Source organism: Salvelinus fontinalis, chromosome 8 (assembly GCF_029448725.1).
Source record: "Salvelinus fontinalis isolate EN_2023a chromosome 8, ASM2944872v1, whole genome shotgun sequence".
Lineage (NCBI taxonomy): Eukaryota > Metazoa > Chordata > Actinopteri > Salmoniformes > Salmonidae > Salvelinus > Salvelinus fontinalis.
Genome location: NC_074672.1, coordinates 6,481,510 through 6,506,126, shown reverse-complemented (window position 1 = coordinate 6,506,126; position 24,617 = coordinate 6,481,510). Strand labels below are relative to the sequence as shown.

Genomic DNA, 24,617 nt, shown 5'->3' with positions numbered 1-24,617 from the left:
ATTCAGCTACAGATACAGATCTAGGACCAGCTTACCCCACTCCATATTAGGAGATGGTACACTCAGAGCCTTCAGTTGACAAAGGCAATTGTGAATGCAGGTTTTCATTGCTGTACAAAGGAAATTGTGTATACATGAAATTGTGTATACATACGTGACAGTACACCTTTGGGGGGCGGTGTACTGTCACGCCCTGGCCATAGAGAGGCTTTTATTCTCTATTTTGGTTACGCCAGGGTGTGACTAGGGTGGGCATTCTAGTTTCTTTATTTCTATGTTTTCTATTTCTTTGTGTTTGGCCGGGTGTGGTTCTCAATCAGAGGAATATTTTTATTCTGTACAGTCTTCCTTCTTTTCACTGTCATTTGGGTTAGTATTGTGGAGTAACTACAATGTTGTTGACCCATCTTCAGTTCTCATATTACAACCATTAAACTCTTTAAAATCACCATTGTGAAATCCCTGAGCGGTTTCCTTTCTCTCCGGCAACTGAGTTAGGAAGGACGCCTGTATCTTTGTAGTGACTGTGTGTATTGATAAACTATCCAAAGCCTAATTAATAACTTTACCATGCTCAAAGGGATATTCAGTGTCTTCTTTTAAAATGTTTACACTTTTACCAATCGGTGCCCTTTTTTGCGAGGAAAAAAACCTCCCTGGTCTTTGCGGTTGAATCTGTGCTTGAATTTCACTACTCGATTGAGGGACCTTATAGATAATTGTATGTGTGGGGTACAGAGATGGCGTAGTTGTCACGGCCGTTAAAAAAAGAGGACCAAGGTGCAGCGTGGTAAGCGTACATTTTCTCTTTATTTAGAAAAAAGACGCCGAACAAACACTACAAAAACAAACCGTGAAGCTAAAGGCTATGTGCCCTAATCAAAAGTCCTCTTCCCACAAAGACAGATGGAAAAAAGGGCTACCTAAGTATGGTTCTCAATCAGAGACAACGATAGACAGCTGCCTCTGAGAACCACACCCGGCTTTGTCAACTAGTGACCACTCTGCAGAGCTGCCCCAGAACAAGATGCATGACGAAAAATGCATTACCCACCGTGTGTGTGCACGGGCACGCACACACACTTCACAAAGTGCTACTTGGGGACAGCAGACGTGAGCCGACAATGCAAATACACCCATGAAGCCACAAAGGACAAGAGAAAAGAAGAAACAATAGGACAATACAAAGGGGAAAAGAGAGGTCACTGACGTTGGGGATATCGGTCAATTATTTCTGCCTGTCTTGGATTTTAGAATTTATTCATCTGTTGAATGTCTCTCTAGCTTTTGCCATGGTTCCTTTTGAAAATTAAATGAATATAATGAAAATTGAAAGGGCATTTCTGATGCTTTTGTTTTGGTGAGATTTGACAGGAAAAGTGGGTGTCTGAATTGAGGAAGTTGACCCCATGGCTTCTACAGTGATATACTCAACAGCCATTTAAAAAAAAAAATGTATTTGTTTATTTATTTCACCTTTTATTTGACCAGGTAGGCCAGTTGAGAACAAGTTCTCATTTACAACTGCGACCTGGCCAAGATAAAGCAAAGCAGTGAGACAAAAACACAGAGTTACCCATAAACAAACGTACAGTCAATAACACAATAGAAAAATCTATGTACAGTTTGTGCAAATGTAGAAGAGTAGGGAGGTAAGGCAATAAATAGGCCATAGAGGCGAAATAATTACAAATTAGCATTAACACTGAAGTGATAGATGTGCAGATGATGATGTGCATATCACTTAGTAATATAGCATAATCCTGTATCTGGTTGGTTATACTCTATACACTTGTTAAAAAATATATAATTGTCTATAGTGATAAGTACAGAGCCCATAAGAAGAAATTGTTTTTACCTCAAACTGCTGCTTGGGTGCTGGGTGTAGTTTTGTACAGTGCAAAAAAAAAAGTATGTTTTTCGAGCATAACTTCAGCAATCACCCTTAGGCTGTTCACCCACACTGAATAAGCCTGGCCAAAAGTGGCAATACTTAACTGAGTTGTGAGGAGATGGAAAGAAAATTCAGACGCATCCAAGCTTTTGCTCGAGTCAAACTTGCAATGTAAATAGTTTTAATGCAATACTTTGCATTAGGTAAATACTCTACCCCAAAAAAGACATAGGTGGAAAAGCACTACATTTTTACTTCCCGAACTGATTGAATGGAAAGGAATTGTCCCCAACCCTGGACTACCATAATATCATGAAAAGGCCTAGCTATCTTTGAAACATGGGTCCTTTCGGATAAACTGTTGTCAGGTGTCTGAGCTTTCTTCTCAACAGGTGGCCTAGAGCTAGGAATGGGAAAGTGAGCAGCCCGGAGATGCAGTAGAGGGCCATGTTACTGACCTCTGACCCCTCTCCTGTGAGGTCACGGGGGGGGGGGTTCTCTTACCTCGAACAGGAACTGTGTAAATGTGAAATCTTATTTTCTTTGATCCCAAAGGCTTTTGTGCAATATTAATGGTGATGCTTTAACCCAGAGGCAAAGGAGAAAATACTCTTTGTTCCTGGTGCTGTTGAAGCTGCTTTTGCTCTAACTCCTCCAGAGGTGACACAATATCTTACATTTTTTACCCTCAAATGTCGACAAAACACAATGTCATTTTTGTGTAGATAGGTGTCGTGTTGGGCGATGAAGACTTATTTTGTGAATGTTCTGTGGTCTACGCTTTGCAACTGTTTGCCTAAACATGTATCATATAGAACAAAAGACAATCTGATCACTTAAAAATATCGAACTCCTACTTTTGATCTAACGTAGCCAAGAAAACAACACGCAAACCCTAACATATTTATTTACTCACTGCTCATTGGTCCCTTGTTTCTACCCAGCAACTGACTCCAGAAGAGAGCCACGATAGGCTGCGCCGGGTGGACTCCAACAGAAAGTCTCGAAACTTCAACAAGCAGCCCAGCACGGGGGACTACTACAAAACCCTGGGTAGCGACGCGGTCGACAACCGTGGGGTCCGAACCACGGTGCCTAACAAGGAGGTAAACAGGACCAGACAATCAGGCTTCTCCAACTTCAGTCCTGCAAACTGGATGTGCAGGCTTTTGTTCCAGGCCAGTACTACACACCTGATTCAACTAATCGTGGTCCATACCTAAGACCGTGATTAGTTGATCAACAGGTGTGATAGTACTGGGCTGGAACACAAGCCTCTCCAGAACCGTAGTGTATTCACTGTAGAAGAGGGAGGCATTTGTTTTTGAGGGGGGGGTTCATGGGCTATTCCTCTCTTAACTTTTTAAATATATTGTCTGGATGTTCTGTGACATACACAAAACCAGTTCTGTAATAGTCAAGTCAGCGGCACAGCATCATGATGGCTACCGTACCATGCCCCCCTACAGTCAACTGTCTGGAAACAACAGGACTGGCTCCCCAGAAGTCTGTCCCTCCCAGGCCTTAATCATCACCTCAACCAAGGGCTTGCTGGTCCACCTCTCTGTGGCGAGGCAGGGTCTCCCTTGTAGAAAACATTAAGATCACATCTCTGTTGTATAAAGATAGATGAACACAAACAGAAAATAAACTACTGTCCTTAAGGGCTGCAGTATTGCTATGCTTTGAATTAGGTATGCACCGATACAACATTTTTGGCCGATACCGATATCCAATATTTTCCTTGCCAAAAAAAACCCCGATACCGATATTAAAATTTTTTGCGGCCTTTTAAACATTCTAGTACAGTTCTTAAAAAAATATATGTTTTACCCCTTTTTCGCCCCAATTTCGTGGTATCCAATTGGTAGTTAGTCTTGTCTCCTCGCTGCAACTCCCGTACGGACTCAGGAGTGGTGACGGTTGAGAGCCGTTCATCCTCCGAAACACAACCCAACCAAGCCGCACTGCCTCTTGACACAATGCCTACTTAACCAATGCGTCGGTCGGAGGAAACACCATACACCTGGCGATGGTGTCAACGTGCACTGTGCCCGGCCCACCACAGGAGTCGCTAGTGCGCAATGGGACAAGGATGTCCCCGCCGGCCAAACCCTCCAATAACCCGGACGACGCTGGGCCAATTGTGCGCCGCCCCATGGGTCTCCCGGTCCCGGCCGGACTCGAACCCAGAATCTCTAGTGGCACAGCTAGCACTGCGATGCACTGCGCCACTCAGGAGGCCACAGTTAAATAGGTAACACACACACACATGGACACAGCGGTCTAAGGCACTGCATCTCTGGCACTGCAAGAGGCAGCACTACAGTCCCTGGTTCGAATCCAGGCTGTATCACATCCGGCCGTGATTGGGAGTCCTATAGGGCGGCGCACAATTGGCCCAGCGTCGTACGGGTTTGGCCAGGGTAGGCCGTCATTGTAAATAAGAATTTCTTCCCTTGCCTAGTTAAATAAAGGTTACACACACCACACTGACCAAAAAGTTATTTTGTTGGCGTTTACGTATGTCCCCATTACCACTAAAACATAATCAAAACCTATTTCTTTCACTTACTTGCTGTGCTCTTTCATTGTTCAGTCGTTTCATTCTCAACCAGGATTTCATCATTACATGTCAAGTAGTGAAGTTTCAGCTCTGTCTGTCCGTGGCCTCTCTTCCTCGGTGCGCACTGTCACCGTGTCCGTTTCCATCTTGTCCAGCTGTCTATGTAACACTTAACGTAAACCCTGTTTCTTTTCTGCATCGAATTAGCGGTCCTTGTACCAAGCATCGAGCATGGCTGCGACAGTAAAGAGGCTTAGAGAGAATATCACCGAATTACTTGTTCACAGCCTTGTGTACTTTTGTAGGTTTTACCCCCACGGCCTGTCGGCAGTTTTGTTGAGCAGGAGTTTCAATGCCATGACAGAGGGTATCACGTCTGCTGCAGATGCAGTTGATGAGCTTATTTCTCCAGTCAGATGTTCGAATGGCGCTAGAAGTGTGTTCATGTTCCAAACATGTTCTCAAATGCCATTGAAATGGCAGCAGTAGTATGAGAACCAGCACATTCTTCAGCATGCAATACGATCTTCCTCAGTACGAAATCCTTATCACTGTGCTGTCAGACTCAGCATGCTGATGGGGCTGACATCGCTGGTCCAAATGTCATCGTTACGCTCATAGCAAGTAGCATCATTGAATCCCATTATCGTGGCGTTAATGGATTTCGCCTTTGAGTTTTCTCGCTGAAATGTTCTTACGCTTTCAAATGACTGCTGGACTTGAACTTGTTTAGTTGTTGGAAGTGTGCGCTTAGTATTTTTCTGCTTTTGTTCTGTGTAGCGCTGTATTTTCCGTGGCGTCATTACGTCATCTACCTACGTTATATAGGTATGCACGTCAGCTTTGACATCGGTTTTGCACATCGGCGTTAAACTAGACATCGGGCCGATGTTGGGATTCTTTGCTAATATCGGCCGATTCCGATATGCTCACCGATATATCGTGCATCCCTAGATTGAATTGTTCCCTGGCATTTAATGGATGCCTTCATGTCATTGATAGGCCAGGGGTATAATTTAATCTCTGATTTGAAAAGGCAAGGAGTGTTAGAGCTGTCGCTCTCCTCATCCTCGGAAGAGGTGAGGAGAGAAGGATCTTCTGACCAAAATGCGGAGTCTGGGAAATATGCCATCTTTATTTTACTTTTGACAACGATGCAGATGGCAACACGAAAACTAAACAAAACACTTTCAAACTACAAAATAACAAACACGACGTAAAACGGAACCTGAACATAAACTTACATGGACAAACGTAAACTCACGAACAGGAACGGACATCGAAACATACGAACAGCCAAACAGCTCCAAAAGTGAATACATCGACAACACGAAAACATCACAGGAGACAATCACCCACAAACACACAGTGAATAATGCCCTACCTAAATATGACTCTTGATTAGAGGAAAATGCAAACCACCTGCCTCTAATCAAGAGCCATACCAGGCACACCGAAACCAACATAGAAACAGATAACATAGACTGCCCACCCAAAACACATGCCCTGACCATAAACACATAAAAAACAACATAAAACAGGTCAGGACTGTTACAGTACCCCCCCCTCAAGATGCGCACGCCGGGCGCACAAGCACAAAGTCCAGGGGAGGGTCCGGGTGGGCAGTTGACCACGGTGGTGGTTCCGGCTCAGGACGCTGTCCCCATACCACCATAGTCACTCCCCTCTTCTTTCTACCCCTTCTAATGCCCACCCTAACACTACCTTCCCCTAAATAAACAGCTAGCACCAGGACAAGGGGCAGCACCGGGACAAGGGGTAGCACCGGGACAAGGGGCAGCACCAGAACAAGGGGCAGCACCGGGACAAGGGGCAGCACCGGGACAAGGGGCAGCACCGGGACAAGGGGCAGCACCGGGACAAGGGGCAGCACCGGGACAAGGGGCAGCACCGGGACAAGGGGCAGCACCGGGACAAGGGGCAGCACCGGGACAAGGGGCAGCACCGGGACAAGGGGCAGCACCGGGACAAGGGGCAGCACCGGGACAAGGGGCAACACCGGGACAAGGGGCAGATCCCGGCTGAAGGACTCTGGCAGGTCCTGTTTGGACGGCTCTGGCAGGTCCATGCTGGCTGACGGCTCTCTACGCTCATGGCAGGCTGACGGCTCTTGACGCTCATGGCAGGCTGACGGCTCTCGACGCTCATGGCAGGCTGACGGCTCTCGACGCTCATGGCAGGCTGACGGCTCTCGACGCTCATGGCAGGCTGACGGCTCTCGACGCTCATGGCGCTCTGACGGCTCTCGACGCTCATGGCGCTCTGACGGCTCTGGCTGCTCATGGCTCTCTGACGGCTCTGGCTGCTCATGGCTCTCTGACGGCTCTGGCTGCTCATGGCTCTCTGACGGCTCTGGCTGCTCATGGCTCTCTGACGGCTCTGGCTGCTCATGGCTCGCTGGCGGCTCTGGCAGATCCTGTCTGGTTGGCGGCTCTGGCAGATCCTGTCTGGTTGGCGGCTCTGGCGGCTCCTGTCTGGCTGACGGCTCTAGCGGCTCCTGTCTGGCTGACGGCTCTAGCGGCTCCTGTCTGGCTGACGGCTCTAGCGGCTCCTGTCTGGCGGATGGCTCTGTAGGCTCATGGCAGACGGGCGGCTTTGCAGGCTCATGGCAGACGGGCGGCTTTGCAGGCTCATGGCAGACGGATGGCTCAGACGGCGCTGGGGAGACGGATGGCTCAGATGGCGCTGGAGAGACGGATGGCTCAGATGGCGCTGGAGAGACGGATGGCTCAGATGGCGCTGGGGAGACAGATAGCTCAGATGGCGCTGGGGAGACAGATAGCTCTGTAGGGAGGAGAAGGAGAGACAGCCTGGTGCGTGGTCTAGGCACCGGCTGCGCTGGAGAGGAGGAAACAGCAGGAGAGAGAACCCGGAGAGACAGCCTGGTACGGGGGGCTGCCACCGGAGGACTGGTACATGGAGGTGGCACCGGATATACCGGACCGTGAAGGAGGACACGTGCTCTTGAGCACCGAGCCTCCCCAACCCCACCAGGTTGAATGAACCCCGTAGCCCTGCCAGTGCGGCGAGGTGGAATAGCCCGCACTGGGCTATGCAGGCGAACCGGGGACACCACCTGTAAGGCTGGTGCCATGTACACCGGCCCGAGGAGACGTACTGGAGACCAGCTACGTTGGGCCGGCTTCATGGCACCCGGCTCGATGCCCAACCTAGCCCTCCCAGTGCGGCAAGGTGGAATAGCCCGCACTGGGCTAAGCACGCGTACTGGGGACACCGTGCGCTTTACCGCATAACACGGTGTCTTACCAGTACGACGCCTTCTACCTCCACGGTAAGCACGGGGAGTTGGCTCGGGTATCCTACCCGGCTTTGCCACACTCCTCGTGTGCCCCCCCCCAAGAAATTTTTGGGTCTTACTCACGGGCTCCCAACCGCGTCGTCGCGCTGCCTCCTCATACCAGCGCTCCTGGGCTGTGGCTGCCCTCTTCTCCTCCTTAGGACGGCGATATTCCCCTGGTTGAGCCCAAGGTCCTCTACCGTCCAATATCTCCTCCCAAGTCCAGAAATCCTTATTGCTCCGTCGAGCATTCCCATACCGCTTGGTCTCTGTATTTTGGTGGGTGATTCTGTTAGAGCTGTCGCTCTCCTCATCCTCGGAAGAGGTGAGGAGAGAAGGATCTTCTGACCAAAATGCGGAGTCTGGGAAATATGCCATCTTTATTTTACTTTTGACAACGATGCAGATGGCAACACGAAAACTAAACAAAACACTTTCAAACTACAAAATAACAAACACGACGTAAAACGGAACCTGAACATAAACTTACATGGACAAACGTAAACTCACGAACAGGAACGGACATCGAAACATACGAACAGCCAAACAGCTCCAAAAGTGAATACATCGACAACACGAAAACATCACAGGAGACAATCACCCACAAACACACAGTGAATAATGCCCTACCTAAATATGACTCTTGATTAGAGGAAAATGCAAACCACCTGCCTCTAATCAAGAGCCATACCAGGCACACCGAAACCAACATAGAAACAGATAACATAGACTGCCCACCCAAAACACATGCCCTGACCATAAACACATAAAAAACAACATAAAACAGGTCAGGACTGTTACAAGGAGGAAAACTAGTGTACACTTTGGTCATCAAGGAGTTGTGCACCTGGGGCTATGTGTGACTACGTAGGGCGAGACAGAGTTAGGTGTATTTTGTCTGTGGCCATCGTGTTGCGTTAGCCTTGGGCCACCACCATAGAAATAGAATTGTTATAGAAAGTAATGTTATTTCTAATGGTCACCACAGACAGCAGTGTTTGCCTGTGTCTCACTCTGTGTACCTCTGTTTACCATCCGTTGCCAACTCACTAACTGCTGCACTCTCATTTCCATCACCGCCCGAGTCTACGTCCTGTTGTGCAAAGTCACCTGCAGAACACAGACCCCAAAAAACGGAGTACAGTTCCATATCTTACAAAGTGGAGCTAACCAGGACTGACTGTGCTGACTGCACTGCCAGGGAAATTTAAATGCTTTAAATGCAGACTTGAATTTGTATAAACCAGTGCTTTATCTTTTTAAAGGTAATGTCTTGTTTCAGGTCTAATCTGTTGGCTTTATGGTTTTGTTGTACTCACTAAACCTAAAGAATATTGTCTCAAATAAAATAAGCTAAATGTAAATTTTTGGGGTCAACACAGAAGAAACAGTTGAGCAGACAAATATTTCCACAGACACGGATCAATCAGGTCTTGCACGCATAGTCAACAGGCTCCCCAGGGAGCGGACAAAAATCTCATGGGTATCAGTTTGGTGTAATCTACATTGAGCCAATTAGGACCTCCGTGGGGCGTCCTAACCCTTACACGTCCCCGAGGACCGGACAGATGGCGCCTCACATCGCTCCCGGCTAATCATTATCGCCAGCTGGGGCCCGGCACGTGCTGGAGAGGGACCCCCCCCTGGATGACCCCATCCCCTCATTATAGGGGAAGAGGGGCATAATGACAGGCACGCGTGTAAAAAGAGGAGGAGGAAGGGGGTTAAATGTCACGGTCCATTAACTCTGTAACAGCTGTGTTAGTGTCACTGTCAGGCTGTAGTGGGAGGTGGTGCGGAGGGGTGGGGGGCTATTACTCTGTTACTCACAGCAACAGATGCCTCCCACGCCCCAGAGGGACACTAGATTAACTCCATTATTATTCCCACTGGGCGTAATGTCTTTATGTGTAGATTTAAGACAGCAAATGTTTAATTGAGCCGTCATTTCAGAGTCAACTACAGTACCGTACATCTGTCACAGTATTACTCCCCCTCTCTCCTCCCACTACAATAATGTTACTGGCCCAGCACAGCTACTGTAGACTGACAGGAGTGATATGGTTCATTGGCTCCTACCATTATTACAACTTCCTCTCAGCTGTCAAGGAATGAGATCACAATAAGATCCGAATGGGTGATGGTTTGACTGTGCAAAAATGGGGAGATGTTATCAAAAAAAAAATAGATTCACAATTTTATCTGCATTTCTTCTTTTCACAATGTCCATGGCAAGGGACTGATTTGGGTTTAAAGATAACTGTACCGTGTATGCAATTCAATGAAAACATTTGCTTTCGATCAAGTGTTGTACATAGTATTTGAAATCTCTGCATTTTAGCTCTGTCAAAATGGGGCCCTTTATATTTAAGATGGACAGGCAACCCTTATCATTTTCATCATGTTATATGTTTTGGCTGGTGGGATATGAACTAACCATTTTCTATTCTTTATGATCCAATCAGGGTTCTCTGTTATTGGAGGAGTCCGCCGACAGCCCCGCCCCCAGCCCACAGAACGGCACCACCGAAGAGTTGCCCCTCCCTCCTCCCCCGCCCCCACTCCCCATCAGCAATCCCACCCCGGCACCCCCTCCTCCCCCGCCATTGCCCTCAGAAATGCCCACCTGCCAGTACAGCCCTTCCTCAAGCACCAACCAGCGACGCCCCTCTTCAGGAAGTGAGTCATCACTCCTGCTATCTTTCGCTTTCTCTTTTTCTTAATTTTTCTTTCCTCGCTTTCACTTTCTCTCTATTTTCACGACCCTTTCCTTTCTTTCTGGCATTGTGCTTCTCTCCTCTTGTAAGCTGCAGTCCATTCTGAACATGGTTTCTTTCATGTTACATTTGCTAGTTTCACAGATGGCAAAACCAGTGTGAAGTGTCGATAGACTCCTTCTCCACTCCCCCTGATGGTGCACTAATTCCTGGAAAGCTGAGTTGCGGCAGGCGCAAAACTGGAACAATGTTATCTGATTCTGTAGCCCCGAGAGATGAGCCTGGCTTTACCATCCCAGATAACTGATTACAAATGTATGCCCTCACTCAGGGCTATCGTTACCAACCGGTTTAGTGTTCAGCAATTTCCTTAATTCCCCCCCTCTCTCTCTTGACTGACTGACACTACCTGACATGGTTGCTCTTTGCCCTGTCTGCTCCTCTGTTCTAGTTACAAAAATCGTGGTTATTTTCTATGGTTGGGGGAAATTAGATTTTAGCAATATGTTCAATTGTTCCATTCCAGAGCATTGGGGCGCTGCGTCAGCACTATGATGTCAGCCGCTCTATAGTCAAAACCATAGAGATAAAACTTTCTCATATTTGACTTGTCCTGTTGAATTTGACACTCATCTGTCTTCTATTACGGTCGTCTACTAACAAGCTCTCTTCTTCCTCCTTCAATTGTGTCAATGGCCCTATCCTCCTCTCCTCTCCTCCGGAACACCTGCTATCTGTCTGCATGTGTCTACCCCTTCTCGCTCTCCTCCTCTTCTCTCTCTCCACTGCTGCCTATCTGAAGGTGGGGAGTTTCTGTGCCCCTCTCCTCAGCCTGAAGGCGGCCCACGTAGGGTGATAAAGAGTAAGTACTAGTAGCTTCAATTCAACTTTATTTATCCCCCCGTGGGCAATTAAGGTGCGTCTCAAATCAACATCCTTGTCGTCCCTCTGGGCAGAAGACCTCTCTTTTAACCCATACAAACCATTTCCTTTTATTTTCTTCCTCTCCTTTCTTTCACATCCACCTGCCACGGTGCTTGTCTCACCGTCTGCCTGCTGGAGACACAGTCGATTTGGCAGAAAACTACAAAACAAATAAGTGGTCAGAGGCTGTATCCTGGTTGGTTGATGCGTGTAATAAATGGACAATACATGGGTTATAAAGGGGTAATAAGAGTGAATTAAAGCTGTAATTATAGATGGGTGTGGACAAAGAGACCAGAGAGCTTATTCAAATTAGGTGTGTGCAAAGTGTAGAGCGTCACAGAAAGACATACAATATAGAGCAGACATGATTCTGGTCAATAACATGGCAGAGAAGCATTGAACATACCCTTTCTGCACAACACATTTCTATCAGAATCTTCCGAAGTAGACCCAATAAACCCAGCAACACACGTTTCCTCCTGACGAGAGGGAGTTAAAGGGGAATTTCACCCTGGGCAATCTGGACTTGTTTTCATCATGTCTGAGGCATTTCTAGGACCGTGAGATGTTTCACACATAATTGCCCAGGAGGAAGGCAGGTCAGGGCTTCCCCCGCAGAATGGTGCACCCTATGACGGCTTGCGGTGTATTGATGTAGTCCAGCTCTGTGGCATTTGGCGAAGGCTGTTAAACTGTTTGTGGGTTCAGATATGGTTGTCCTTGTTCGATAGAGAGACGTCTTTCAGCGATGTTCCTATCAGCAGATTCATTGTTAAATATACGAGCAGACATATTTTTTTCAGTCTCTGAAAGACTACAACTTGTGTTGGACGGTGCTTCGTGCTCTGACCCCTGTCCCACTCCCAAGATGGACTTTTTCGAAGAAGAGGCGGCATAGTGTGTTACTGATGGTAGGCTTTGTTACTTTGGTCCCAGCTCTCTGCAGGTCATTCACTAGGTCCCCCCGTGTGGTTCTGGGATTTTTGCTCACCGTTCTTGTGATCATTTTGACCCCACGGGGTGAGATCTTGCGTGGAGCCCCAGATCGAGGGAGATTATCAGTGGTTTTGTATGTCTTCCATTTCCTAATAATTGCTCCCACAGTTGATTTCTTCAAACCAAGCTGCTTACCTATTGCAGATTCAGTCTTCCCAGCCTGGTGCAGGTCTACAATTTTGTTTCTGGTGTCCTTTCCAGCTCTGGTCTTGGCCATAGTGGAGTTTGGAGTGTGACTGTTTGAGGTTGTGGACAGGTATCTTTTATACTGATAACAAGTTCAAACAGGTGCCATTAATACAGGTAACGAGTGGAGGACAGAGGAGCCTCTTAAAGAAGAAGTTACAGGTCTGTGAGAGCCAGAAATCTTGCTTGTTTGTAGGTGACCAAATACTTATTTTCCACCATAATTTGCAAATAAATTCCTTAAAAGTCCTACAATGTGATTTTCTGGATTTTGTTTTCTCATTGTCTGTCATAGTTGAAGTGTACCTATGATGAAAATTACAGGCCTCTCTCATCTTTTTAAGTGGGAGAACTTGCGCAATTGGTGGCTGACTAAATACTTTTTTGCCCCACTAGTAATGACTATATGCTGTGGCAGAGCCAGGGTGAAATTCCCCTTTAATGTGGGGGGGGGTGTCAAAAAGACTAAAGACTGTTAAATCACCAACCCCAGATGCAGTCTCCAGCAATAACCCTTAGAAATGAACGCTGAACCTGGTGCCATTGGTCCCCATTGCCCGTCCCACTGTGGTGCCCATTGCGGTCCCATTGTGATCATATTGCTGTTACATTGTGGTCCCATTACCGTTCCATTGTGGACGGCTATTTACTGAGTAGTGCACCTGTCAGTAGTTATTTCACCTACTTATTTCCTTTCTGGCAAACGTCCTATGTCCACACCCTCAGCCTAAACACAACCATGCACATAGTGTTCGCACACACACACACCAATCCACACCCGTCGTTCTTGCCTCTAGAGAAAATACCACACCATGCAAACCTAAGCCTGTCTGCATTTGTGAACTGCTAAAGTTTAGCTTGTGCTCCTCAATGAAGATTTACTAGGACCAATTAGACGAAAGTAGGCCCAGAGTAATACCATCAGTTGTCAGGGGGTTTCTATTTTATGGATATTTTGTGTATGGTCTTTTTGCATGGGATTTCTATCTAAATATATGTATGAAACGTAGTTAATCAGTCCAATTTTTAAAGAAATTCGGTGAATGTGACGTTGTAACTTTTAGTTTTTGAATGGATGATGGTCCGGGATGGTGTCTTAAGAGCTGAAAGGTGCCTGCTTCTTGATCTCGCCTTATCAATGGTCAGGCTGGCTCTGTGCGCGTGCGCCGGGGTAGGCGGGTGGTCAGGTTGCTCATTAGCTTGACTGACTGAGATCGCTCTCTCCCTCCCACTAATCCACCCTCAGAGCCTCTTTGAGCATGGGGTGGTGCTGGACGAGGCAGGGTAAGGCAAACGGGAGAAGAGGAAAGGGGGGGGTGAGGCTGGATCTTAAATCCAGGCCCAGTTTGGCAAGCCGTTCGCTGTCGGCGCCAATTACCACTGATTCCTGTATATTTCTCCCCAACTGTGATGGGTCTTTTATAGATGGCTGCTCTCTTTTCTCTGAGGATAGAGAGGGAGAGAGCGCAGGAGGGAGCGAGGGGGAGGAGAGGGAGTAAGAAGGGGTGGGTGATTGCATGAAGCTTAGCCCCGGTTGCTCAGTCAGCCTGTTGCCGTTTCCTCCTGTTTCTGTTGCCTCGCAGCAAGTCGGGTTTTTGTCTCAGTCGGGCAGGAATGAAGGAATGATCTAAAGTGAACTGGGTCGTCAAATTCAAAGGAGTTCCACACACAAATTCAGGTATCTATCCTACTGTTTTATTTATTTGTGTCAAGTTTTATGCTTCGTCTGTCATTGGGGATTTTAAAGATTTTACCTTTTGGTGTCTTAGAAAAGGTATGATGAGTCTATTTTCTAGTGTTCATTTTATCATATAGTTAAGTGTTTTACCTGCTGATTGAGCTGTCAGTCTGAGGCATTTAGCAGGGGATTTTGTCGTGAGGGTTCAGGCAGCCCTGTTGAATGTACCTTTTAATTGTTAATGTTATTTGAATACGTTTGTGGTATCTAATCAAATTGAGTTGTTTGCGCTTCATTTCTTTCCATTTTTATAAATCACTTTAGCTGTTCAATATGGCAGGCATTGCATAAGTATGTTTCTCAGGTAACATAATTGTTTAATAACTGTTATTGCGGTAATAGACATTGTCACCATTGTCACTTGATGCATTATGACAGTTCAGACAAATCACCTGTTGGCATCGCAGGTTGTGTAGTCTATTCATTACTTTACCAGATGGAAACTCTCTGTTGTTTCTCTACTGTCCTTTACACCGTTACAATTTCCAAACAAAGTGCCTTTGTTCCCGGATTTAACAATAAAGACACAATTATTAGCAGACCCTATTTTAGGGTCCAATTCTGTTGTAAGAGGATTAGGGCTCGTGGCAGCCTTTTGTTTTAACTAAGATTCCAGTTTTAAGTCTGAAACTTAGTTTTACACAATGAGCTGTGCCGGAGCATCCCTAACCTGTGCATTTTGATTGTTCCGAATCGGTCATGTGAAATCATTTGCTGCCCCTTTCTCTCAATAGCAGCAAAATGGCAGTGTGTCAATCTATCTCTCCATTGGTTCTAGAGTGGTGCAAAGTCCTGTTTTTTTCCCTTAATGCTGCACTCACAGATTATTTGCTGAAATATATAATTCGGTGCACATGACCCCTCTGCCCAAAATTGTTTCGTTTTCGTTTCCAAACCATATGATGAATGGCGATTAGTTAAATGGAAAGTGGAGGCCCCATTATAGTCCTTTCACGAGTCATTTTACCACAAGTGCAGCCAGGCAGTTACTCTAAAAAGAAGACAATAAAAACGGAAGTTTTGTAATTGTAATTTTTACAAATTAATATAAAATGAAAAGCTGAAATGTCTTTAGTCAATAAGTATTCAACCGCTTTGTTATGGCACTAAAGTAATACTACAAAAGACTTGGCAAAGCAATTCACTTTTTTGTCCTGAATAGAAAGTGTTATGTTTGGGGCAAATACAACACATTACTGAGTACCACTCTCTATATTTTCAAGCATAGTGGTGGCTGCATCATGTTGTTGGTATGATTGTATCGTTAAGAAACGGCATGGAGCGAAGCACACAGGAGCGAAAATCTGATATCAACCTTGGAGGGGACAATTACATTACATTTTCTCTGGAGCAATTCCTGAGGGGGGACACCAAAAGTAGTGCTGTAACACATAGCCTACGTTGTAATATGTTAAATGTATATTGAGGAACCATAATCACTACTACTGGATAATTGATAGGTACAGTAGTTAACTGAAGGGTTTTCCCAACTTGTTCAAATGTTTAAATCATTATAATACTACTACTAATAATAGTTATAGCAGTGCTCCTTACCAGTCCAGTATGTATGCAGGTATTTGTACTTACAAACAGCAATATCAAGAAAGGCCAGTAGGTGACAATGGTACTGTACACTGTATGGGTGCAGTTTTCATAAATACAATGAACATGGTGCGATCACATCTGCGCGCTAGCTCTGCAAATTCAGCTATAGTGTGTGTGAATCCTGCCAACATAAAACATCGCTATGGTGCGATTGACTGGATTACCCTCACGTTAATTACCTGCATTTAGTGCCTTTCGGACAGTAGATACTCTATTACCTTGCTAGCTAAAAAACTGGCAGTGGATCAAACCATTGTGAGGCAAAGGGCGGGGGGGTCGCAATCTTTTGAAACTTAAAACGCGCTATTAAGTGTCTATAATCAGCACAAGTGCTTTCATTGCGTATTATTGAAATTACATAGTTATGTTTACAGTGATAGATTGGGGGGGACAAATCATATTTCTCCCAGGATGGGGGGGTCGTGTCCCCCCCGTCCCCCCTGGGATTTCCGCCTATGGAAGCACAGGCAAAATCAGAGGAAAACCTGGTTCAATCTACTTTCCACCAGACACTGGGAGATGACTTCACATTACAGCAGGGCAATAACGTAAAACACAAAGCCAAATCTACACTGGAGTTGCTTACCAAGAAGACAGTTAATGATCCTGAGTGGCCGAGTTACACCTTTGACTTTAATCTGCTTGGAAATCTATGGCAAGACCTAAAAATGGCTGTCTAGAAATGATCTAAAACCAATTTGACAAAGTTTGAAACATTTTGAAAATAATAAATGAGAAAAATGTTGCCCCATCCTGGTGTGGAAAACTCTTAGCCTTACTCAGAAAGACTCAGCTGTAATCATTGCCAAAGGGTATTCTAACATGTATTGACTCAGGGGGTTGAATACTTATCTAATCAAGATGTATTATGGGTTTTATTTGTCATCATGTTAATTCTTACATTTGGAAAATATTCTTACACTTTGACAGAGTATTTTGAGTAGGTTGTTGACAAAATATGATGAATCCCCCTTTGTAACACAATTAAATGTGACTCACGACCTGGATTCGGTCTTATGTAGCAAAATGTGAAATTGTGTTTTTTACATTGGATAAAAGTAGAGACTCAGAGCTACAAAATGGTATATCATGCACTGCATTTGAGGAACAATGAGAAAGTAATTCTGCATTGAAAGGTGATCAACTTGTAAACTCACTTTTGAGAAAATCGCCTTTGAATGTTTGGGCATCTAGTGAATAGCTCTTTGTCTATTCAGCATCATTCACACCCTCTTAGGCTTTAGCCCCACCCATCTCGTTTCGCTCTCGGAGCGTTCAGAGCGCACACTTGACACTGGCCGATTTGTTTACCTCTGGATAACATGAAAATAGCCTAACCAGCACTGCTGGCAACAATTTCATTATGCTTTTTTGCAGACGTTTACTGACACCGGCCATATTCAACGGGTGTTGTACACATATCACGTAAAATTAGCTAACGAGCCAGCCTGCTAACGTTAGCTAGTTAAACAACAATGAACAAAGTGCCTACACTGCCTAACATTAGACTCTCTAGCTACAAAAGCAAACAGCTCTGGGAAACGAATAATAACGTCCGCTAGGGAGCCAGCTAATGTTAGCTAGCTAACAATACACTTTAGCTTAAGACATAGCTAGCTAGCTAACAGTATACTTTAGCTTAAGACATATAACTAGCTAGCTAGGTAAACAATGAACCTAGCTAGGCAAACACCGCTTAAGATCACACACGTCATGTAACGTTAGCTAGCGAGCCATCCAGCTAACGTTAGCTAGTTAAACAACAATTAACAAAGTGGCAACAATGCCACAGTGCTGGGAGCAAACCAACCAGGTCCAATGTTAGCTAGCTAACATTAGGCTCTAACTAGAAAAGCAAATGGCTCTGGGAAACCAATAATAACGTCAGCTAGGGAGCCAGCCAGCTAATGTTAGCTAACAGTACACTAGCTTGAAATGAAACCATTTTGTCAAATTTAGAAACGTGTAATATCTGAATGTAGCTAGACTATCTTACCTGTTTACATCAACATGCATCATGGACGCGTCTCCCTGTCAGGAATCCCATTCCACAGTTGCCCTTAGTTTGAAAATGTAATCTGGAGACAGGTGTTTTCTCCATCTCTTTAACTATCATATTCTAATTCCACTGATTTCAAAAAACTTGATCCTCCAGAAAGTGGAGATCAACACTTATGCAGCTCCACTACACAATACATTTATGTTAAAGCTGCGTCCGATAGCATTATCAAAACAGACTGACAAGCTCAAATAGACAGAAGCCCTCAATATGGCAGACCAATCCAAACTTCTCTCTTGGCATGTCCAGCCCATTCATTATCTCAGCCAATCATGGCTAGTGGGAAGATTCTCCCCTTTTTCTGTGGCTTGACCAACAAGGCTCGTAAATGTAACAATTGTATTCGTATTTACAGATGGCATACAAGTTTGTTATTAAGGCACATGAATGTTCACATGTTCGAGAAGGCATTTCTGCCAAAAAACGCATTTTGTAAAAATAAAATAAAAATTACGTTCAAACGTCTCTTTTGTGAAGTCGTGACTTGCGACATATGCCTAGTTTCCTGAATCGGGTCACAAATGTGGAAAAAGTCAAGGGGTGTGAATACTTTCTGAAGGCACTGTTGGTGTTCCAGGGTGTCTGGGATGATGGTGTTGTGAGCCATGTAATCCATCTGGCCCCGCCTTGTGAATGTTAACCTGTTTTAAAGGTTTTACTCAAATCGGCCATTTAAGAGCGAGATTACAGATGTCCAGAACAGCTGGTGCTCTCGTGCATGGTTCAGTGTTGTTTGTCTTGAAGGAGGCATAGAAGGCATGTAGGCTTTTAGGTTTCCCTTTGTAACCTGTGATAGTTTGCAAGCCCTGCCACATCCTACGAGCGTCAGAGCCTGCGTAGTAGGAGTCGATCTTAGATGTTTGATGACTTGTCGTAGGTTGTTTCCTTATAAGACTCCCAATTGGTGTTCTGCTCCTTGAAAGATGCTACCTTAGCCTTTAGATCAGTAAAGATGCTGCCTGTAATCCACAGCTTCTGGTTGGGATATGTACATACTATCACTGTGGGGATGACTTTGTTGATGCACTTATTAATGAAGCCAGTGCTCAAACCGAGGTTAGTGATAGCTGTTCTGATGTCGAGAAGCTGTTTTCAGTCATAGGAAATGATGGCAGAGACATATACAAAAATAGTTAAGATCAGGATTTTAAAAATCACACAAAATAGCAGAATTGGTCAGGAGCCCATAAAACTACCGCTATCCACTGCAGCACCGACCTTAACTCTCTAAGAGATGTCTCCCACACTACCCGTTCTGAGTGTTAGTGTAAAGGGAAAGGCTCTCCCACACCACATGTCCCTGCAAGAACAACCTTAATTACCTTAATATACCAGTACCACTCTGTTAGCCAGATTAAAAATGAAAGGCTTTTAAAATATCCACACATTTGTGAATCATTACATTAAGCAAGTGTGTAACGCTATGTACAATATGGTTTCAATGAGAAGCTCCTGTATAGTTTGAATTACTTCCATCTTAGGTTATGTTTGTATTCTTTCAATGTATCGCAATTATTCTTGCCGAACATCTGTATCTTGTGGATGGTAATGTTTTGTCTTGGATAAATATCTTTTAAAAAATCCTTGAGCTTACAATTACCATCCAACCATTTCTCTTTTTGAGGTTTCCAATTAGAATATTAGATTTTTTTGTCTCTTGCATAAATGTGCTTTTGTGGCTGCTTTATGATAAATCTAGTGAATGAATTTCTCGCTCGCTCTCTCTCTCACTTTTCCCTCCGTTCTTTTGTCCTCCCCAGGCAACAAATCCTTCAACATGATGTCCCACACCGGAGACAACACGGAGTTGCTGGCTGAAATAAAAGCGGGGAAGAACCTGAAGCCCACCCTACACAGTAAAGGATACACAACAGTCTTCTCCAACAGCGGCCTGCCGGGCAGTAATGTATGTGGCTTCTACACTGTCATAACGTGACTATTATTAAATGTAAAGACTGTTATATTATCAATTCTCTGTAATTATTCCGTGATTTGTTTAATCACAGCATAGTAATTAACTAGGAAGTCGGGGCACCACGGGAAAATGTTTTTAAAGAGCCTCTATTTCAAAAATGTAACTTCAGATATTTTCATATCTTTATTGATTAGTCACTTATTAATGTATTATTACCTCACCAGTCATATTCTGAATGTCGCAAACCCTTGGGTATCTGCACAAACCCTAGCATAAATCATGAATCAGCGATATACAAATTGGCTTAATTATTTATTTACCAACTAAATAAACACACACACAATAGGTCATACGTTGTTTACTATCAGGATACAAAGAAAAGTCCCTAGTAGATGAAACCGATATGACAGCTTGGTAGACAAAGGAAAGGGGTGGGGACAGCTCAAGAGCGGGAAACTCAGTGGACCCACGTACATAGAGTTGATAACTACACTCATGGAAATGCTAATACTTTGAACATGCACAGCCACTCATTCGAAAATAAATGGCAATTTACATATTTACGAGTGTATGCCTTTGTTGTCCCTCTCTTTAATCGCCGGTCCGTCTGCTGGATAGTCAGTAGATGGACAAACCAGAGACTTTCTATCAGAGATCAGTCTTTCGTAGTTGTAGCTTGTTATAATGGATACGTCAGGCGTACAATTCGGTCGTTCGATCGGTTGCGTTTACCAGACTAATGTACTTAAACAGCTGCAGACTGAATAATTGGTCTTTAGTTTGTAGATTTCAGCATGGGGATGATCCCCACGTTCTCTCGTCTTGTCCTTAGGTAGAGTTGTAGTGTAAACCATTTTGCAATATCCGGCTCATGCCTTAGTCTGCTTGGTCAATAGAGTGATAGCCATTTCAACGTGGGGACCCCGTCCCTGCGTTCTCTTGACTAAATGTACATTTTTGTCACAAGTCCTTTTATTAACTCTGTGGAAAGGGGCGTTCCATGACGTTTGGGTGTAATGTCTGTGCTCAAGGGGGCGTGGCCACTGACTGATCATACGTTACTATGAAAAACTATTCTCATTTCGAAGACTAAGATCACATTATCTTTCCAAAAGTATTCTTATACTTAATCATGTATTTCATACAACATTGATACAAACTCCATTTACAAACAAAGATACAGTAATGTCTGTCTCCTGTCTTTCATGGGGTCACCAAATGAAACAAGTTCAACATGGTCATTCTTTACTTCCCCGCTGACCGGTTCCACATTCTCAAAAATATAAGTTTTGATGGGAACCGCTTCTCTGTTACACTGTGAAATCCTCTCTCCCCATACTGCATGTCCAAAGGGGGAGAGGGTAGGGTCTCCAAGAAATTTATGACCTGTCGTTAAGTCAGAAAACTGTGGAGAGAGAGAGAGAGAGGGAGGGGGGCACCTATGATCCTGCCCCGAGGGCAGTCATGACAACACCAACACTAGATAGATAAATAGATATGGTCAATGTAGCAGACACTTTTATCCACACACCACAGCGACTTACAGAATATGCAAATCATATTGTATGGGTCAAATCCTAACTCCAATTTAAGTAACATTTTCACTTAGTCACGCTTTAGTGTCAATAGGAGACAAAGTGAACATTTGACTTAGGGCATCAGAAGGATCCCAGATTGAGTGCTAACAGTGAACTTACCCGTGAAACCTCATTGAAGTGACTAGACACACTCTGCAACATGAGACCAGCTTTCATACCACATGATCAACATACACTGTATGTCAGGGATCATCAACTAGATCGAGCCGCGGACTGATTTTTCTTCTTGAGCGGATAATTATGTAATTATGTTCTCAATCTGAGAACACAATTACACATAATTTGTAGACTGCAAATTCACCACAAGAAACCCAAACAGATATAATGTTGGAATATAAAAAATATAAAAATAAAACCGTGCTTACATTTTATATATGATCACGTGTCTCTTTATTTTGTGGAAGAATACTTGGCAAAAGATTTTCTTAAATTAAAATCACTTGGAGCTGATTTCCTGGTGTTTTACAGTATTTTATGCCCAACAAAGAAAAACATTTTAAAAGTACAAAAGTTTTGCACAGCCGTTTGCACTTATCACAATATGACCATTTAACAGTTGGTCAAATGGTGACTCACTGATGGCTGAACAAACATGTCACTCAGTGGTGGTTTTTAATGCTTTTGACTGTTTACTCTTTCACCGTGGAGAAGAAGTGGGGTGTGCTAACTTGGTGACTCAACCCATTGTTCTCCCCCTCAGAGCTGGCATGGCCTTCACCGCCACGCTCGGTTGCATTACACTGAATTAGGCCAAAGCGTCCACTCAGTGAATGCAATGAGAGAGGAATTCGATATGAGTGGTGCTCTGTGTGGGTGTTATCTGCCGTGTGACACCCCGAAGCAACTCGTTCAGTTCTCCTTTTATTCTATAGGCAGTCAGTCTTGTTTCAAATACATACGTACATAACCAAAAGTATATGGACACCTGCTCGTAAAACATCTCATTCGACAATCATGGGCATTAATAAGGAGTTGGTCCATCCTTTGCTGCTATAACAGCCTCCACTCTGGGAAGGCTTTCCACCAGTTGAAAATTGCTGCAGGGACTTGCTTCCATTCAGCCACGAGCATTAGTGAGGTCGGGCACTGATGTTGGACAATTAGACCTGGCTCGCACTCGAACCATGAAAAACAGCCCCAGATCATTATTCCTCCTCCACCAAACTTTACAGTTGACACTTTATATTTGGGACAGGTAGCGTTCTCCTGGCAGCCAGATAGTGAAGCATGATTCAGGCGTTTCCACTGCTCCACAGTCCAATGGCGGCGAGCTTTACACCACTCCAGCCGACACTTGGCATTGCGCATGGTGATCTTAGGTTTGTGTGCGGCTGCTCGGCCATGGAAACCCATTTCATAAAGCTTGCGGCGAACAGTTATTGTGCTGAAGTTGCTTCCACAGGCAGTTTGGAACTCGGTAGTGAGTGTTGCAACCGAGGAAAGGCGAGTTTTACGCGCTACGTGCTTCAGCACTCGGCGGTCCCGTTCTGTGAGATTGTGTGGCCTACCACTTCACAGCTGAGCCGTTGTTGCGCTTAGAGGTTTCCACTTCATAATTACAGCACTTACCGTTGATTTGACAAACTGACTTGTTGAATGGCCTCCTATGACAGTGCCATGTTGAAAGCCACTGAGCTCTTCAGTAAGGCCATTCTACTGCCAATGTTTCTCTATGGCTGTGTGCTCGATTTTCTACATCTGTCAGCAACGGGTGTGGCTGAAATAGCTGAATCCACATACTTTTTTATATATAGTGTGTCTTGGTTTCTGTCATTCCTCAATGTTGCACACCCTATGTAGTTCATGTATATCACAACTGAGCCTATTTAGTTAAAGCCAAATACATTCCTTTTTGACCTTTAATGAACAATGAAGCTTTTGAACTTTGAACTTTATTCCCCTCTTTCTGCCACCCCCAGGGAGAGAGCCCCATGTCACCGCCCCAGACCCACACGGTCAGCCCGTCCTCAGCCAAGCCCGCGTCTCCGCCCTCCGCCGCCAGCACCACCTCCCCACCCAACGCCCCCAGCCCTGTGGGCACCAGCACGCCCCGGACACTCTCCACCTTCAAGAGCAGCGAGCAGCACCTCAATGGGAACGACAGCGGGGCAGCAAGCCTGATGGGACAGACACGGAAGGGTAGCCTGGCGGACGTGGAGGCCCTAGTGCCCACACACGACGAGCAGGGCCGAGCAATCCCTGAATGGAAAAGGCAGGTGATGGTGCGCAAGCTCCAGGTGAAGATGCAGGAGGAGGATGAACACAAGCGCAAGGTAGGCGTGAATGGAGGAGGTGTGAGAGAAAGGAGTGTGATGACAAACATTTACAATTTCAGCTCTTTCTTTTGTGCTGCTGTCACAGAACGGGCACTGAGGGGAAAACAAGGTCGGAGTGGTTAAAAGGGTTGGGCTGAAATGTGGGTTGGTGTGTGGTTTTGGTGGGTTCGTTTAAACCGGTTTACAAAGCTAACATATGGAATTGTTTTAAGATTTTTAATTTAAGTATCCGAAAAGGGATCCCCTCCAAACATATTGAAATATTAATTGATAAAAATTGAATAACATATTCAAAATTGACAAAAAAAGACAGTCAAGAAATGTATCATAAGGAATAAGGTTTTGAAGTTTCTGTCCTGTATCTAGGAGAAATAAGAGAGCTCAGGGAATATTTTAGTTTTTTGGGACACATTATTAATCTCTTATTTTTGTTGGCACAAAACTACCTCGATACTTCCATTCGTTTGTATGGGTTACCTTCAGACGAGTCCCGTGACACTTATGGGGGTCGCAGAGCAACACAAAAAAAAGTTTCCCCTTTCCATTGAGTGGTCATAATAGTATGTACACTATTCTGAAGTTAGATGTTTTTGTGAGAGGACTGAATTTTGGGATGTCTCATGGTCTGGCAAACACCGCTGTAGCTTGGCCACCTTCCACCACAGATGATGAAAGGCCGACAAGCAGATGCAGTGGATTGAAACGCAACCTTGATACCTGATGGATTTTTTTATCATGTTACTTTAGATTGACTCTTAAGGATTGTAAATGCCTGAGTTTGAGTAAGAACATTGTAGTTGTAGTGCTTGTCATGTTTTATT

At 44.8% G+C, this 24,617-nt stretch overlaps 1 protein-coding gene across 1 annotated transcript in view; it reads left to right on the top strand.

Moving 5' to 3' along the window:
* The window catches only part of LOC129860441 (espin-like), an 89,160-nt gene that overhangs the window by 40,348 nt on the left and 24,195 nt on the right, over positions 1 to 24,617 (top strand). The window contains exons 8-11 of the mRNA XM_055930827.1: positions 2,839 to 3,000; positions 10,245 to 10,458; positions 19,768 to 19,913; positions 23,440 to 23,793. Of these exons, the coding sequence (XP_055786802.1) occupies positions 2,839 to 3,000; positions 10,245 to 10,458; positions 19,768 to 19,913; positions 23,440 to 23,793 (876 nt within the window). The remainder of the gene's footprint in view (positions 1 to 2,838; positions 3,001 to 10,244; positions 10,459 to 19,767; positions 19,914 to 23,439; positions 23,794 to 24,617) is intronic.